General features: G+C 40.3%; 1 protein-coding gene across 2 annotated transcripts in view; it reads left to right on the forward strand.

Moving 5' to 3' along the window:
• Positions 1 to 17,758, forward strand: part of LOC117552793 (GRB2-related adapter protein-like) — a 46,503-nt gene that overhangs the window by 26,689 nt on the left and 2,056 nt on the right. The window contains exon 4 of one of the 2 annotated variants that reach the window (XM_034226437.1): positions 483 to 651. In XM_034226437.1, coding sequence (XP_034082328.1) covers positions 483 to 651 — 169 coding nt within the window. Of the gene's footprint in view, positions 1 to 482; positions 989 to 17,758 lie in introns of those variants that run through there. The other variant, XM_034226435.1, reaches the window with a different exon arrangement.

The raw sequence follows: 17,758 nt of genomic DNA on the forward strand, positions 1-17,758 counted from the left end.
GTCATCAACATTTGGTTGAAAACAAAATAGGCCGCCACAAACGTGAGCAAAAAATGGAAAAATTAAATGTATTTCCCATGAAGGCTAAAAATTGTGTATTATTTCAGTTAACAAACTTTGCCATCTAATTTAAATTGAAACATATTTTAAAATAAATGGTACAGTACATGTTGCTCTGGTAATCCACTGGAAATCCACCCCTCTGGTGGGATCAGGATAATCCAGTTGTTTGGGATCAAATTGATCCCAATCCTGTGTTGTCGGTTTGAACTACCCGTTTTGAAGATTTGATCCAGATTAAAGCTTGAATTGGATTTCCTGATCTGATCGGATATCAAAGTGATCCTAATCCTGTTTTTTGGTTTTGAACTCCCCAAAGTCCAAATCTGATCTGATCAGATAGGGATTAAAAGTGTTGAACTCTTGGGCCCAGATGCTTTAAAATAGGATTAAGTTGAATCTTCTGTGTGTTTGTGTTGCAGTTATGGGGACCATGTTCAGCACTTCAAGGTGCTGCAGGACCGCAGCTGTCAGTACTACGTGTGGGACGAGCTCTTCTCCTCTCTCAACGAGCTGGTGGAGTTCTACCATAGCAACAGTATCGCTAAGGAGAGGACCGTCTTTCTGAGAGACCCCGAGCACTTCGCCAGGGTGAGCATGTCACTTCCTGTCTTTTTTGTTTGTGTCTTTTTGTGTAATTTCTTTGATATGCTCCAACTGTCCCAGACACTGTTTTACCAAGTTGTTTTCGGGAGGGTTTATTTTTATAACAAAATAAGTCACAAGGAAAAGCACAAGTATCCTATTAAAGGTAGGGTAGGTAAGAATGGAGAAACCAGCTCGAGTGCGCTAGAATTTGAAAGTACGCAGTCGAAATCCGCCCCTTCCTTCAGGCCTCCTCACAGAGCCCCTCCTCCAACACAAACGAACGCGCACATGACCAATGAGGGCACGAGATAAGTTTGTGCACAGATGGAAGGCTGACAGGCAGGTAGGCCAGTAGATATAAACACTAGATGACTCACCCGCACTGCTGGCCAATGGACACCGACGTTGCCACATTGCGGCCATCTTGCCACAGGCAGCTCGCTCATTCATAACATTATGTCTATGGTGGACTATTGAAATAACCATAGATTGCTCAATTTTCAAACGGTTTGGTTTGTTATAAACATCAAAGATGTAGTTATGATACTGCATACTTATAATTATAATCATTAACATGTCTTGTTGTCTCCTGTATCATAGCCATGCTAATAACGTAATCGTTTGTAAATCAGTCAAGATTTCAGCGAGTTAAGAGTATTTTTGTGCAGATCACTCACCTCACAACAGCTGTAGCAGTAGTTGTTGACTGTGGCAAGATGGCCGCCGGTGAGCTATGCTGGCAACTCCCCCTTGAGCCATCTAGTGTTTATATATATATCTATGGGTAGGCCATCCAGTTACTTTAGCCGGGCCGGCTCAGATGATTGGTCGTGCTTTTTACAGCGCCACGGCTTCCACAGATGAATTTTTTTATGTATTTATTGTCAAAGCATTTAATATATTCATTGCTATCGGGATGTTAAGAGCATTCCATGGAATATAACAACAAGTGTTTCTGAAGTGAATTACCTACCCCAGTAATTAAACATGATTTTTTTTCACTCACAGAGAAAAGCTGAAGTGAATCTGTAATATTTTAAATTATTGATGATTTTAATTTACAGAAAAATAGCTTTAGTATCATTTTTTTCTTAGGGAAAATAAAAATCATAATTTTGTTTCACTCCTATACAGATATTCTGACTAGACTATCTATAGAGATCTGCTGGATTCGTCCTACTCAAATATCCTCTAATTTCAAATTTGAGGAAAGTTTTACTGTTTTGAATTTAGAAAAAAAAGTGTAATCTTACTTAAAATTATCCACACAACGGATCAGTATGAACAGCTGCTTTGTTTTCATCTATATAGTCCTTTTCCCCCCTAATCACTTAAACCGACACGGTTATTAAGCACAATTTGTCTTTCAACGTCAACTATTCTCCCTAAACCATTAAAAACACATCTGTTCTCATTGTCATCAGCGCTTCCTCGTTTGTCTTCTCTCTTGAATTTAAGCTGCCAGAGATTTAGTATTTTTAACGACACAGTGAAGCAGCACTTGGACAAAACGTGTATTTTTTTCAAATCTTTTGTCACATCAGGGTGTTACAGAAATCAAAAGCTTCCACGGTGTTCATATTTCATTTCCTGTAATGGAGGCGAAACCCGTTTTTCTTGACAGTTATGGGAATTCTCCATAGTTTGAATTTGCATGTTTCATTTGTGGAGCTGTGAGTGAAGCAGCAGGGTTTGACCTAGAGGTGCAGCTCGTAAAGGAAGATCACAGGCAGTGGCGGCGCCAGGGTATGGCTGGGGTAGGCTATAGCCATACCAAGAAATGGCTTAGCCCCACCTTAGCCCCAGTTTTGCTGTGAGCAGAGTTGCAGAAACTCCAGATCTGCATCAAATGCAGATCTAACCATCCCTCTGAGGCGCACTGCCTTTGGACCATCAGCATTTTCGTTTACGGCCATCAAGCACTGGAATACTCTTCCAGTTGAACTTAAAACCTGTACTGATTTTAACTCGTTTTCCTATGGTGCAAAACAAAATGATATTAAGCAACCAGTCATGCCAACAATAATTACACTGTCATCTGAGTTTTTCTTTAATTTGAACTGTATTGTCGTACTATATCGTAGATATTTTATTTAAGTGTATTTGAAGTGTACTAAGTATTATGTTCGTAACCTGTATTTAAATCGGGCTTTGTAATTATTTGAGTGACCGAGATCATGTAAGTGTATTTCAAGTGGACTATGTATTAATTTATTGAGCTGTACTTAAATCAGGTTTTTAAATTGTTTGACTGATAGAGATCATGCAATGCTATTATTTGTTTATTGATTGTTATGAACCTGCCTGAGGACCACAGATGGAAATGAGCTATTAGCCATAATCTGGCATCTCTTCTCTTTGCTGAGATTAATGTTTTTGTATGCATGGTCCTTCTATAAATAAATAAATAATAAATAAAAACCATGACAAATGATGTTAAAGTAAGCTAAATAAAGTCCACCAACTCGCGCGGAGTAAATTGCACAGACAGCAGTTAGTAAGATTGATTTCAGCCACTTGTCTGGAAATACTGAAGACCAGAAACGGGTTTGAAAACTTTTGTCACGTAGTGATCGTCTTCTCAATAGAACATCTTTGATAATGTCTTCAGAATCAAGATATCGGCGTGGTGTTGTTGCAGGAAGTCCCGACGGAGAATACTTTTGCGGTAGTACATCTCTATATACATCGATACAACATTACGTGTTGATAGAAATCAACAAAAAACAAAAATACCATTCATTTTTTAAATATGTCGTGAAGTAATAGATTTATTTATTCTCTTCTCAAGAGAGAATGTGTATTTGATGTTAGTATTTCAAAAAATCTCCTGGGGGACAATCCCCCCAGACCCCCCTGCAGGGGTTGGGTTTTCAGCATGTCAACTCTTTCACCTGTGGAGAAATTGCAGGATTGGCTCCAGGTCGCCCTTTTTATTTACTACAAGACAAATGTGCCTTTTTATTTCATACAGTTCAATTTAGATTGAGACAGGGAAATAATCTAAACCTCACGCGTGGCGTTTCACTGACACGGGGGGCGATATAGTGTGTATGTAATTACATTGCAAATACTGACTTGAGCCCCACCACTGCATGGGTTAGCCCTACCATGGATTACCCAACAAAAATACTCTGGCGCCGCCACTAATCACAGGACTGCCGTCGCTTTGGAGCAGAAACAGATCAGTTATCTTAGGCACCGGGCCAGAGGGAGTGAGAACCGCTGCACTAAATAAAAGTTATTTAACGGCAATTATTTAGATAAGTCATGATCAAGTCAAGACATCTATTTACTTAGTTGTGTTTAGTCCACTTTCTCTTTACTTCACACACCTTATGAGCCTGGTTGAGGTTTTAACTCATCTACACCATTTAAAAGCTAATTAAGTCAAGTCAAGGCTTATTTATATAGCTCAATACCACAAATTAGCATCAAGGGGCTTAACAAAAACCTTCTATCCTTGTGTCCTTTCCTTTTTTTTCTAAGGTGAATCAGGCAGTTGAATGTACCGCAAGGTGTATTCAACATTTCTGGTTTAGTGAGTTCTAAATTGCAACACGTTCCCATGATGTTGTCACCGTGGGATAAACTGTTGTTGCTTATTGTTCAATGCAGACAGGATCGAGTTTTGCATGTCTGGGAGTGGCAGACGTGCCGCGCCCGAAGACTAACCCTCTAGGTGCGGAGGGACATGATCTCCATTGAGCTTGACAGGACATCATGTTAGTATAACTGTAAAACAAGCCGGGAGATACTCATCACGTCACGTTTGCTTCTGAGGCCTGGCATCTGAGAATATCCTAGCATTCATTAGGGAACTGAATATACAGGGTTGATTCATGAGAGCAGATAGATGTGAAGGGATATCAGGGTTGACAATAGGCAGGGTAAACTCGAATGTTGGCTGCTATAGCATGGCTTTAGGGATGTCAGTGTCTCCAGTTTGGTCAAGGCTGAAACATCTCAACAACTACCGAATGGATTGGCATGGTCCCCAAAAGAAGAACCCTAACATTTGTAGTTTTGAGTGAAATCTAGTGCACGGGCTACCATGACATTTCATACAGATGGTCATGGTTCCCTGAGGATAAACCCCTAACATTTCTGGCTTTTTGCAGCATGACATCGTTGACACTTTGAGCGAAATACCTCAACAAACTAGTGGATGGGATGTCATGTCTTTTTATGTCGACTTTAATGGTTAATAGGATGAACCGCAACATTTCTGGCTTTTCCTTTTACAGCATTGTTAAAATTGGTTTTGAGTAAAATACCTTAACCAACTGGAGGATGGGACTTTATCAGTTTTTATAACGACATATATAGTTCCAAGAGGATGAATCTTAACATCTCTGGCTTTTCTTTTTGCACCACGACAAAGTAGACATTTTGGTTTTAAGTGAAGTACCTTGAGAAACTAGTGGATGGGCTGCCATGACATTTTATACTGATGGTCATGGTTCCCTGAGGATGAACCCCTAACATTTCTGGCTTATCCTTTTTCCGCATGACATCTTTGACATGTGTGGTTTTGAGTGAAATACTTTAACAAACTGGCGGATGGGATGCCAGAAAATGTTATACCAATATTCATGTTTCCCAGAGGATGAACCCTAAAATTCCTGACTACCTTTTGCGCCATGACAATGTTGACAAGTGTGGCTTTAGGTGAGGTTCCTTGACAAACTGGTGGATAAGCTGCCATTTAATTGGGTATGTTCCCATTAGGACGATGTGTATTGTTGCAGACTTGAATACACACAATGAATGATCTTTTGAAGATCATTATCTTCACATGGGCGTAAGAAATGTTTTGGGTTATGCATGGTGTACGTGTATCCGTCTGTTTTGTGCACTCGCATACTCCTGTACCAAATAGCCTGAGATTTATGTGTGATCTTTGTTTTAAAAAACCTCTTTTGGTAGTGGGCATATAGGCACGCTACAAGACTGTTGCAGAATTGTTTGGGGACAATTGATAGACTGATTGAGATTCTACTTTCTTTTCATTTGGGATGACACCCTTGGTGATGAGTGCACTTTTCTAGTATACTACATTTCTAGTTACCATCAGACATTATTTCCCAGGGACAGACTGACTCTTATAATGTGGGTTAAGTCTTTTGGCATTAGAGAGCAGCAAGCACGTACTCTAAATTATATTAATGACCAATTATATTTTAAATAATACATATTTTTTATATTACTGCTCATAAGTAATAACGATGAGCGTATTGCCTGGCATATTCAAGTTAAAGGACTAACAGGATGTGACAGGTCACATTAAGGTCACATGACTCATTAGAGCTGCATGCCCGTCGCTCTCGTATATTAGTAAACAAGATGAATAGGACATGTCAAATCTCACATGAGCTCTTCGGTCTAGTGTTACACTGTAACCAGTTCTTTAGCTCTCACTCAATTATATCTGTTTCATCTTCATTTTCATCACATGTAAGGACTACAACTTCATTAATTTAATAAAGGTTTTTCCTTTTCCCTCCATGGTAAAAGGATGGAAAAATAGCCTAAAAGCAGGGCAGCAATTAGTTTGTTTGTCTCTGTTAAAAGTGCATGGCCATTTTAATAGGTATAGAAGCACATACTGTGTATATATAGCATAGTAATAATAACCTAATTCATAAGGCACCATCTGGAAGAAATACGATTTTCTTTAGCACAAATTCAAGATGTTAGTACCACCTGTTTTGGCAAAAATCAGAAAATTGCAAAGATATTGACTGATATTGCAATTGCGATGATTTGTGATATTAGAGGTAATGATAATTTTTAAAACAATCTATTATGATTATCATTTAAAAATATCATCGGATCATGTGTGATTTTTAAGATAATTTGTACCAAACAAGGATTATTTATAAGGTCTGTTAAATACCTGGGCTACTCTGCAGCATGTTAGAGATTTAGAGGGCAAACTGGGCCACTTTTCAAATCTCTGCGCGTCCCTATCCAGCTGGTTATAATACAGGAAGGAATCCATATCTACAAAGTAACCGTTAATAATAATCTACTTTAATGGCAATATGACAATGCAATACAATCATTACAATACAACATGATATATTACAGTTATATTGTAATGCTTAAAGAGTAATGCCGGCTTACTCCTGCACTGGTTCGCATACTGCAGAGATACTTTCACCCGGGGCAGCATGTGAAGAAGAGGCCGAACGCCAGGGATCCACCGGAGATATACCAGAGCAAGAAGGAGGGGTTAGGGTTTAGGTCAGCTGGCCATCTTTTCAGGTCATCTCATTGGGAGACGCAACGCTGGCCAGCAGGCAACCAAACAGGCTCACTTTACAACAAAAGGTCTCAAGGCCTGCATACCTACACCTCCCCCACAGAGCAATAAAACCCTGTTTACTCCAACCAGCCCAGAATGTTTATAGCCATTTGTAGTCCTTACATTTATGAAAGGATAAAACAGAGAAATCAATATAAAACACAAACACAGGTATTGTTTGAACAGTATTCACTTAACTGCTACTATTGATAACCACCAGAGAAACCCAAGGGACCTCTCTTAATATCACAACCACTGTAGCTCGTTCTAAGTTGAATGCAAATCAGGACATGCTCTCACCTTCCCCCATCTTCCTTTGTCCTCAAAAACACATGTCAACAGGCCCCAAATGCAGCTCACAGTTTTACCCAAATTATTCCCATTTTAAGCTTATCCATAGTTTGCTAACATGAATAAATACAAATATAACTCTACAAATACTACAGTATTTGTTACGTTCCCTATTAGGCTAGGGGAACTAAAGGGAAGAAACACAACCAGATTGGTATTGGTATTAATTATAAGTGGTTTTATTATAAATAGCAGCGGCAAACAAAATGGAAGGCATGCAGCCTGGAACAAACAAAAGGGCCAAAAGGGCACAGGTTGACAAATAACCAAACAAAGGGAGGACTCTTAAAAAGGAGTCTGTGTACATACAAAGAAATACCACTCACCCTAAATAAGGAACTAAAAAAAACCTCACTTTAAAAGTGGTACAGACTAACACCGGTAATTTATACAAAACACACAGCTAAACTACAGGCAACAGTCACAAAACCCTAAGCTACTCTAAACACTATATAAACTACTCTAACCTCTAACTAAGCTACTCTAGGCACTACTAACACACAAGATCACACTAGTTAACCACTGGTTACACATTTGCACACAAACGAGAGCAACAAGCGAGAGGCCTCCGCTCACACAGCAGAGCCTCCAGAGTGGTGATAGTCCGCAGCCTTTGTACTCCTCCCCAGCCGGCTGTGCGCTGCGATTGGACAACGTCAATCCAATCCCCATCTTCAGAGGCGGACCAGAGGATGGGCAGCTAATGATGTTGGGGCAACCACACAGCTCATTTGCATAATCACACACACACACAGCTGCAAACAATCCCAGACAGGTTACTGAGCAGGCAGAAACAGCAGCCGTAACAGTATTTCATTCAGATTGATATTTGTTAAATGTTTTCCTTTACTTAATAGGCTATAGCACTTCCTTCGGTTTGGGTATTCTGTAGTCCATGTTGCGTTTCTGATATCATTTTTGATGAATTTTAAAGCCATAGTCTGTTTGTAAACACTTATTTGAATATACTTGTCTAATTTTGGCAGGTAAACCAAATATTTACATTACTATCAGCTAGTAATACATGCCAGTAAATAAAGAGTGGTGAAACAGCATCTAAGGTGCTGGAACTCAAGATAGCCAGTCACTGCTGCTTCGTGGTTTTCTGAGACGATCACATAGGAAGTGAGGAGTTTACAGGTTAATGCTATTAATAGAAGTAAAGTGCGGGAGGAAGTAACACAAACATGCACCTACATCATCCTGTGTTTATGTGTGTGAAGGTATTTCAAACTATACAGGTATTGGTATTCTGGCAACGGTGCATTTTGAATTTCTTTTACCCAAGGTCCTACGCTTCATATTTTAAAGAACACAAAAATAATCAAATATATAGAAAAATATCGATATAGTTCTATTTTTCATGCCCACATCATAAGAGCAAGCCGAATGAAATCTAATTGGTTGTTGAGCCTGTCTGAATTGAATGTTTTTAGAGGGTGATCCTTATTGATTGAAGTGTAAGCTTTACTTAAATAACTCTGGCCCCACTCATCCCTCTCTTCATATCCTTGCTGTTGCGTTTCCACTGCAGCGGGTAGCTCGCTTTAAGCGTGCCGAGCCGTGCGGGGCCCGTTTTTGGTTGCGTTTCCACTTGGCCTAGTTTTGGCCCGGGGCTACTTTTTCACCTTTTTCTGGCCCGACTAAATCGTGGTTCTAGGGCCAGGAACAACCAGGCTGAGTCGGGCTGAGTATGCTAAACTAGAGAGAGAATCGCTGGCAAGGGGGCTACAACTACAACAAGATGAACATATTTGACCGTGATTTAATTGTAATACACGTTTCAAAATGATGCCGAAGTAACAACATACTGATACCGGTTAGTAAAAACCATGAATTAATGCTTTGACAAGTCTGCAGACAGACGGCAGGCGAAAAACCCTTTTAAAATGTGTGTTTTCTAAACGGAGCTTGGCTAAGCTAACGTTGTATATGCTCCGACCGTCCACACTCACAACAACGGCCTATACAGACATAAATAAACCAGCGACTGTATTCGCCATGACACAGGCAGTCTGTGGTTTGTACTTGTTTAACTTTTGTCTAGTTTCTGAACAGATATGAAGAGCTGTGAGCTCTGAGTGCTAAGAGCTAACGGCTGTGTTGTTTTTCTGGGGCTCTCATTGAAGATGACATCACTGCTCCGCCTACACTGCATTACCATAGTAACTACCCCAGTTCCTAAACTGTAACGGCCCGTCCACACAGCGGCGTGCGTTGAAGCTTCCAACGCTTCTGCCCATTCACTTTGAATGGGGTGACGTCACTTTTAGCCGAACTGCATTTTGGGAAGCGACGTGGAGCGTTGCTGGCGTGGCTCGCTGCAAAAGTTGAGCAATGTTCAACTTTTGACGCCTCGGGCGGAGGCGTCAGCCAATCGAATCATATGCCAGTAACCAACAACCAATCACATGAATCTCCCGCCCCTGACACACAAGCAGCGGTTTGATTGGCTAGAGCTTGTACTGGCATATGATTCGATTGGCTGACGCTTCTGCCGAGGCGTCAAAAGTTGAACATTGCTCAACTTTTGCAGCGAGCCACGCCAGCAACGCTCCACGTCGCTTCCCACGATGCAGTTCGGCTAAAAGTGACGTCACCCCATTCAAAGTGAATGGGCAGAAGCGTTGGAAGCTTCAACACACGCCGCTGTCTGGACGGGCCGTAATGGAAGCGCAGCATTAAAGTGAGCCGGGCCTAATAAGGCCTAACCAAACCGAGCGAGGCCGAGCGAGGCCTGCAGTGGAAACGCGCCATAAGAGAGCTGGAGTAGAGTTTGGCGTTAAAGTCATCAGGCTTTGTCCATTTCACCGGCTACATTTTTCTTAAACTTCTGAAATTGTATAAATCAGATATTATAAAAAGACGTATGATGCCAGACTGCTGCAATATTTGATGAGGCAGAACCGGGGACTTTTAGTCAAGTAAGGCAGGTTTTCAATCCTAAAAATATGTTATATTATTGCAAAACCGCAGCTGTTGTTTAGACATAGCCTGCCACACACTTAAACAGTTTCATGCATGTTTTCTAAATCACATGATGTCGCACAGTCCTCTGAACGAATGCAGCTGGAGCAGGTGTGCGAGAGGAGAATTTAGCTTCTGGGCGTTACGAAGGTAGTTAAACAGGAGATAGAAACAGACGTCCCATGGGAGGATACAAAAAAAAAACGAATGACCCAAATAATGTGGAAACAACACCCGCTCTTTCTGGTTTTCATGAATACAGCCATTTATGTTCTGTTTTCAACTGGTGTCATGACCTCTGTATACAGCAATAGTAGCATCGTAACAATAATTGCTCATAATGCCCCTATCAGGCATACAAATCATCTTGTCACTCATATAAATACTGGATAAGAATCAGACAGATGCTGCACTCTTTCTCTGCTTTATGGCTGTTATAAAGCAGATTTAAGACCATAACAGAACGTTGATACTTGTTCATTTGATGATGATCCAATACTTGATTTATTCTCTCTGTTACATGTTAGTGTGATGCACTACCAAGTTAGTCAGTTTGCCTGTCTTGATTAATTATTAGGTATTAGCAGTCATTTGTGTCTCTTACTAAGATATCAAAATGGCTGGTGTTGCTTTTTAGAGAAGTGAGAATATGACTAGCCCACCCACCTTCTCTCAGCTGCTCAACAGATCTATTGTGATTCATTTCATATTTAGTCTGCTAATGCTGAGTAAAATATACAGAAATCTTGGAGTCATCTTTGACAACTGTTTTAAATTTGACAAACAGATAAGCTCAGTTGTCAAGACAAGCTTCTTCCAGCTGCGGCTTCTGGGGAAAGTAAAAGCCTATCTTCCTAGTAAGGAATTTGAACAGCTAATCCACTTGTTTATAACGTCTCGTTTAGACTATTGTAACTCCCTCTATATTGGTGTTGGCAAGTGTTTGATCTGTCGCCTGCAGCTGGTCCAAAAAGCGGCTGCACGCCTTCTTACTGGGAAGAGACGTTATGACCACATCACACCCGTTTTGGCAGACCTTCATTGGCTTCCTGTCAGTTACAGGATCCAGTTCAAATACTTACTTGTTGTTTTTAAATCATTGCATGGACTGGCACCACATTACCTGTCTGAGTTGTTGCACCGCCATGCTCCAGCTAGAGCATTGCGCTCAGCTCAGCAGAATATGTTGGTGGTTCCTCGGAGCAGGAAAAAAACCCGAGGTGACAGAGCTTTCAGTGTTGCAGCTCCCAGACTGTGGAACAGTGGCACATATCCGGACTGCTGAGTATATTGAACTTTTTAAATCCCAGCTAAAAACTCACCTCTTTGCACTGGCTTTTAATACTAGTTGAACATTACATTTTTATATTTGTATGTGTTTTTTATTTATTTATATGTTTCTAGTTATTGTGCTTTTTATTATGTTTTTAATTATTGTTTTATTATTGTACTCCCATTGTGTTATTTAATATTGTAGTTACTGCCTGTACAGCACTTTGGTCAACTGAAGGTTGTTTTAAATGTGCTATATAAATAAATAAAGATTGAGATTGAGATAATATCACTCAACAAATATACTGGGAAGTATGTCTCGAAGGTGCTTTTAGTTATCTGATATTAACCTAACATCTACGAAGTGAAATGGAAATGGAAACCAATCCATACAGTCCATTGAAGAGGTTTCAGCTATATCGAGAAACCATATTGGAATCCCAACAAATTGAACTACCCAAAAATAATTAAAGCCGTGCTGTTCAGTTAAAGGGTACACACTTTTTTGGTAGATCTTCCTGTATACAGAACAAAGTAACTATCTTTATATTGTGTACTAAGATTTACCCTCAAGTAATGCAGGAGGTACATGAGGAGGATGCTCATTAAAGGTCCATCAAGCTGGTACTATTTTACTCCGCCTCAGGTCTCACTGATGTGGTCATCGGTCACCTTGATGTTCCTATATTCATTTTGAAATATAATAAGGGTTGAATGCCAGGGGGCCTTTTTCACATACAGGGCTGTACGATCCGAAAACTGTATTTTGTGTCCATTAGTGGAGTGAACATATTGAGGTAAAAACCTTTTACAATCTTGATTTTATGATCACAATTCATATTTGTTTAAAAAAATGTTTTGGGCGTTTAGAGACAAATATTCTCCGCAAGTCTCAATATGTTATTGTAGTTGGATTTATAGTGTTTCTCAAAGGGTTGACCTACAATCTTTAGGCAGCTTTTCTTTTGGTGGGGCAGTTTTGACTTTAAAATGGTGGACAAACACTTGCACCATGTAGTATTGCGATACAATATATATACTGTATATATATACATATATATATAGTGTGCTGTTATGATTACAACGTTAGCATGCAGGCTGTGACTTTTCTTCTACTGTACACTGTTGCTTTGCCATGGCCTTGAGGTAATTTGTATCTGTACCACAACATGCCCCAAAGCTGAGGGTGGCGTGCTGATGTGCCGTGTTCACCTACATGTCTCTGTAGCCTTGGGAAAAAAATAGTCGTTCCACATCAGATCACGGCAGCTTACTCATTCCTTTATATCTGTAGCCTTGTTTCTGTTCCAACTGTTTTAATAGGAGCTTTTAAGAGTAAAGTATACATTTCAGGTTGCTATAACATTACAAACAGACAATAATTAACAATAACAAGTTAGATTAGGTCCTGTCACACCTTAGGCTCCTAATAGGCTTGGAATAATTTCAGTTTTAATAATGCTAACCTTGTATCGTTTAAAGTTGTTATTTTTTAACTGCTTCCTGTTTAATTCATTTTATAATGAAAGTTCCTTAACTCCAACCTACCTTTTCTTCATCACCTTAAGATGTATAGCATATCATGGTAAACGACAATTCAATTCAGTTAGATCTACAAATTACAAACACATTAGACACATAACATAATATTTTGCCTGGATCCCAACTCTGTCATTTTATATAAAGAACGGTCAGCTGCTCTCTGTGGGGCTTCAATTTAGCCCTTGGCTTCTTCAAAAGTCAAACACCTACTCAATGTCTCTCACTGACATCATGTGTAACCAGTGTTGTGCTAGTTACTGAAAACCAGTAACTCAACTTTACTAGTTACTTACACCCCAAAGTAATGCGTTACTGTGAAAAGTCACGTTTTAGTTACTTACAAAAAGGGCTCCCATTTATTATTCTCCAATGCAATAACAGTACTGAAATGAAGGCTATAGCCTTCATTTCAGTACTGTTATTGCATTGGAGAATAATACAATCTGTTGATCAACTTGACATGCATTATATGCAATCTGGATTGCATCGATATTAGCTGGCTTTCCATTTTTGTATATTCTTTCTCCAGGTAGTTGGAAAAAGTTTTCCGTCCCATATGCCGTGTGCCGTCCGGACATGCTATCATGCTAACTAGCTCCCTGAAAGCGGGTGACTCCACTGTAGAAATAGCCTGCATGTGTTCTACAACATACCGTGCAATGGCTTTATCGACTTTTCCCTGGCTAGCAGTCCCTTGGTTAAAATCCAGCCGCTGTTGCTTAGGTGGAGGTGGAGTGGCGTCGGCTGAGTCTCTGTGGTCTTAGCTACTAGCTTCGTCCCAGCATGTTGTTTTTGCAGATGTTTTAAGAGATTTGAATTACTGGTTTGGGCAGTAGATAAGATCTTTGTCCCGCCAAGACACAACTTACATTTAACTAAAACGTTCTTTTCTTTGTGCTCGACAAAAGTGAAATAGTGAGAATATCTCCAGGTGGAGAAACTAGACTTGAGCTCCGCCGCCGCCATGATAGTCTTGTTAGTAAACAACACAAACACGCCCACAGCCCGTCTCCGCATGTGACACAGGAAGTATCAAAGTACATTTACTCAAGTACTGTACTTAAGTACAGTTCTCATCTCTGTCCGCCTGGCTAACGCAGTAACGGAGTAACGCACCAGATAGTAACGGTAACTGAGTTACTGATTTTAAGAAGTAATGCGTTTGAGTACTAGTTACTGCCAAAAATAACGGCGTTACAGTAACGCGTTACTGTGTGCCGCGTTAGTCCCAACACTGTGTGTAACATAGTCTACACTCCATTAGCGAAATTACACACATTATGATACCAAGGAGCAAACATGAGGACTTTTTTTTAAGATGCAGACATTTATTTTGCCTCATACCTAAATTCCCTGCCAGATTATTTAGGAACTTGTTTCTCTGTCTTTGCTTTGTCTAATTCCGACCTTGTATCTCAAATATTTATAGTAAACCCATTTCTTCAGTTACTAGCATCATCTTCACTTCACATTGACAGTAACACTAACAGCACAACGATAACAATCTAGTTCTGGCATAACCCTCTTAAGACTTTGACTCTGAAATCAATGCATGAAAAAGAAACGTAGCTGACCTTATGCGTTATATTTCATAACAATATGTTTTTTTTCCACCTCCATATGATTTCTCTCTATTTCAGTTTATGACTCTATTGGTCAGTTTCCACTTTCCCGTAGTGTGTTATTTAGGTTTTGTGCGTGAAACACCTCCATTGTTTACTTCAAGAACATGGTGACATCACTACGCAACACTTGTGCTTCTATTGGCTAGCCCTCAAACACCTTGGCACGTGATTGGCTAAGGGGCAGGACATCTCTCAGTGGTTGACCAATCACAACAGAGCCAACCAATCAGAGCAGACTGGGCTCTGGTTTCAGACAGAGGGTGAAAAGAGGTGCTGCAGCACTATGAGAAAAATAAAGAGCTTTTTGAACATTAAAGCGTGGAGACATGTCACAGTAGAGACATCAAACACAAATATGACCCTGACAATTAGCATAATAGGGTCCTCTTTAAACTTAATCTCGGTTCTTGTTGCTTTTTGTATCGTACGTCTTATCGTTAAGTTGTTTTTTCAAAACTAATTCTGTATCAGTTAAATACTTAGCACTAGATCGCTTCTTATCTCCTTCTGAGGACGTTGATCACAAGGCAGCCAAGCGCAGCTGATACGTGGCGACCATATTTCTCTTTCCAAACCATCGCTCCTCATGAACTGCCGTGGGAAATGAATGAGTTTTCCCTGTGCTGTCACACACACACTTGAACACACAGGGGTCTGCACACACTTGCTCGCTCACACCCAGATACACAGGAAGAGGGTGTGTGCGTGAACACACACACAAAAAATAAATCTAGGATATGCGAGGATTTTACAGATTTGTGGGATTGATAGATTGTGTTTGTGTGTCTTGATCCTAATCCTGCTGTCTGCTTAGAGTGTGTTTGTGTGCCTGGATGACATCCCTGGATGACAGGGCCTTGGTCCAACACAAAGCACTCCACAGCAGTAACAAAGCCCAGAAACACTCACACGTAAAAAATACAATATTGGTATTCGTTTCAGTCTTTCGGCTTTCTCCCAGTTCATATATCGTTTCTCTGTCGGAGTGCAACTGACAGCTAAGACGTTAGTTTAGTTCAAGATTTCTTAAAATAGCCACTTTTATTCTGCTACTCTTAAATTGCTTTTACTTCACGAGTCAACAGAGATCAGAGGAGGCTGTCGATCAGGGGAGAAGAAAGACTACTTTTGTAAACCTAAGTGAGACAGAGAAGGCCCACACCTGCAGGTTCAATTGAAAGCAGTACGCCTTTCACCATTACAAATCACAATTTCAACAGAGGGCTGTTTTCATGTCGTCATCACATTCTGTATGTCTTACACTATTCTTCTTTTTCTTTTTCATGACCTCCTCAAATCACTTTGTCATTATTTCAAAAGTTGCTCTGCCATATTAAAGGGGACCTATCGTGCAAAATGCACTTTGTGATGTCTTTTATACATAAACATGTGTCCCCGGTGCGTCGGGGAACTCACGCAGCGTCAGAAAATAAAACCCTCTCTCTTTTCTTCCATACCCAAATCTTTTAAAAACGGGTACAACGAGCGGATACAGATTTGCTGCCGATCTGACGTCAAAGCGGCAGCGGACCCACAGAAAATTGCTATCAGAAACAATGCCTGACGTGTTTTAGACGTAATCTCGTCTTTGTTTACATTAGCAAGCCTCGCTAACACTCTAACATGTGTTTAAAAAGCAGGAAATAAAAAAAGGAACTCACCTTGTGATAAACCTGCAAGAGAAAAAGCATTTGAGCTCCATGCTGTTTCAGAAATAATCCTTGATGTGGTTTAGAACAGGATGGGGTTTTATCACAGCAGAATTGTACTTTATCTCCGGTAGAATTCTGATCAGGCATTAGCTCCGCCTCCTCTTTTTTTTTTTTTTAAGCTAAGGACCCAAAATCCGCGTTTCTCTTACAGGGCTGCAAAAGAGGGGTTTGAGCAGTATGAGGCATGGCTACAATGGGGGATCTGTTTGGTATTTTAAGCAAAAAACTTCACAGACATGTTTTGTATAGGTATGGCCCGACAATATATTTTCCAATATAGCTTAATAGGTCCACTTTAAAGCTCACATTTAGACAAAAAATGAACAGAGCTTATAAAGATTTTTTATGAATAAGAATTCAGTGAATTCAACTGTGACCTGCAGCTGTGACCCAAAAGATAATCTCTTATCAAAATGTATGTACAGTATCTACTTAAAATAAACGTATGTCCTCAGGTGTGGAAAAATAAAGGTTTGAGAATGTCATGTCTTGAGTTTTAGGATAAGAGGATAAGCATAACGGGGATAAATTGATTTAACAGGAATTTTAGATTTCATCACACAAAATGTCCCTTGAAGCTACACAACCCAAAGATACCTTTTTCCTCCTTCCTTCTTAGCAATAGTTAGACATATTTGGAAATTCTGTCTTTCTTGCCGAGAGATGATAAGATTGATACCATCACAACCGAAATGGCATCAATCTTCCTTTTTATCTCTTGAGAAATAAAAGTGTTTCCCAAAACGTAGAACTATTCCTTTAAATAACCCTCAACAAGCATTTAAGGATTTCTAAACATTACATCATTTTTTGAAATCCATCATCAATATAAAACCTAGCTGTCACTCTTGTCAACAGGGTAGTATTCAGGGCTCTGTTCTTGGTCCCCTCCTCTTCTCCTTGTACACAAACTCGCTCGGATCAGTCATTAGCCCGCATGGTTTTTCTTACCACTGCTACGCTGACGACACCCAATTAATTCTGTCCTTTCCCCGCTCAGAGACCCAGGTCGTCGCACGCATCTCTGCTTGTCTAGCTGACATCTCTCAGTGGATGTCTGATCACCACCTCAAGCTCAACCTTGACAAGACTGAGCTGCTCTTCCTCCCGGGAAAAGATTGTCCAACTCTTGACCTGACAATCAACATCGGCACCTCTGTTGTTTCCCCGACTCAGACTGCAAGGAATCTGGGTGTGACCCTAGATAACAACCTGTCCTTCACTGCAAACATCGCTGCTACAACCCGTTGCTGCAGATACACGCTTTACAACATCAGGAAGATACGTCCCCAGCTGACTCAGAAAGCGACTCAGGTTCTGGTCCAGGCTCT

The sequence above is a fragment of the Gymnodraco acuticeps genome, unplaced genomic scaffold, assembly GCF_902827175.1.
Source record: "Gymnodraco acuticeps unplaced genomic scaffold, fGymAcu1.1, whole genome shotgun sequence".
Taxonomy (NCBI): Eukaryota; Metazoa; Chordata; class Actinopteri; order Perciformes; family Bathydraconidae; genus Gymnodraco; species Gymnodraco acuticeps.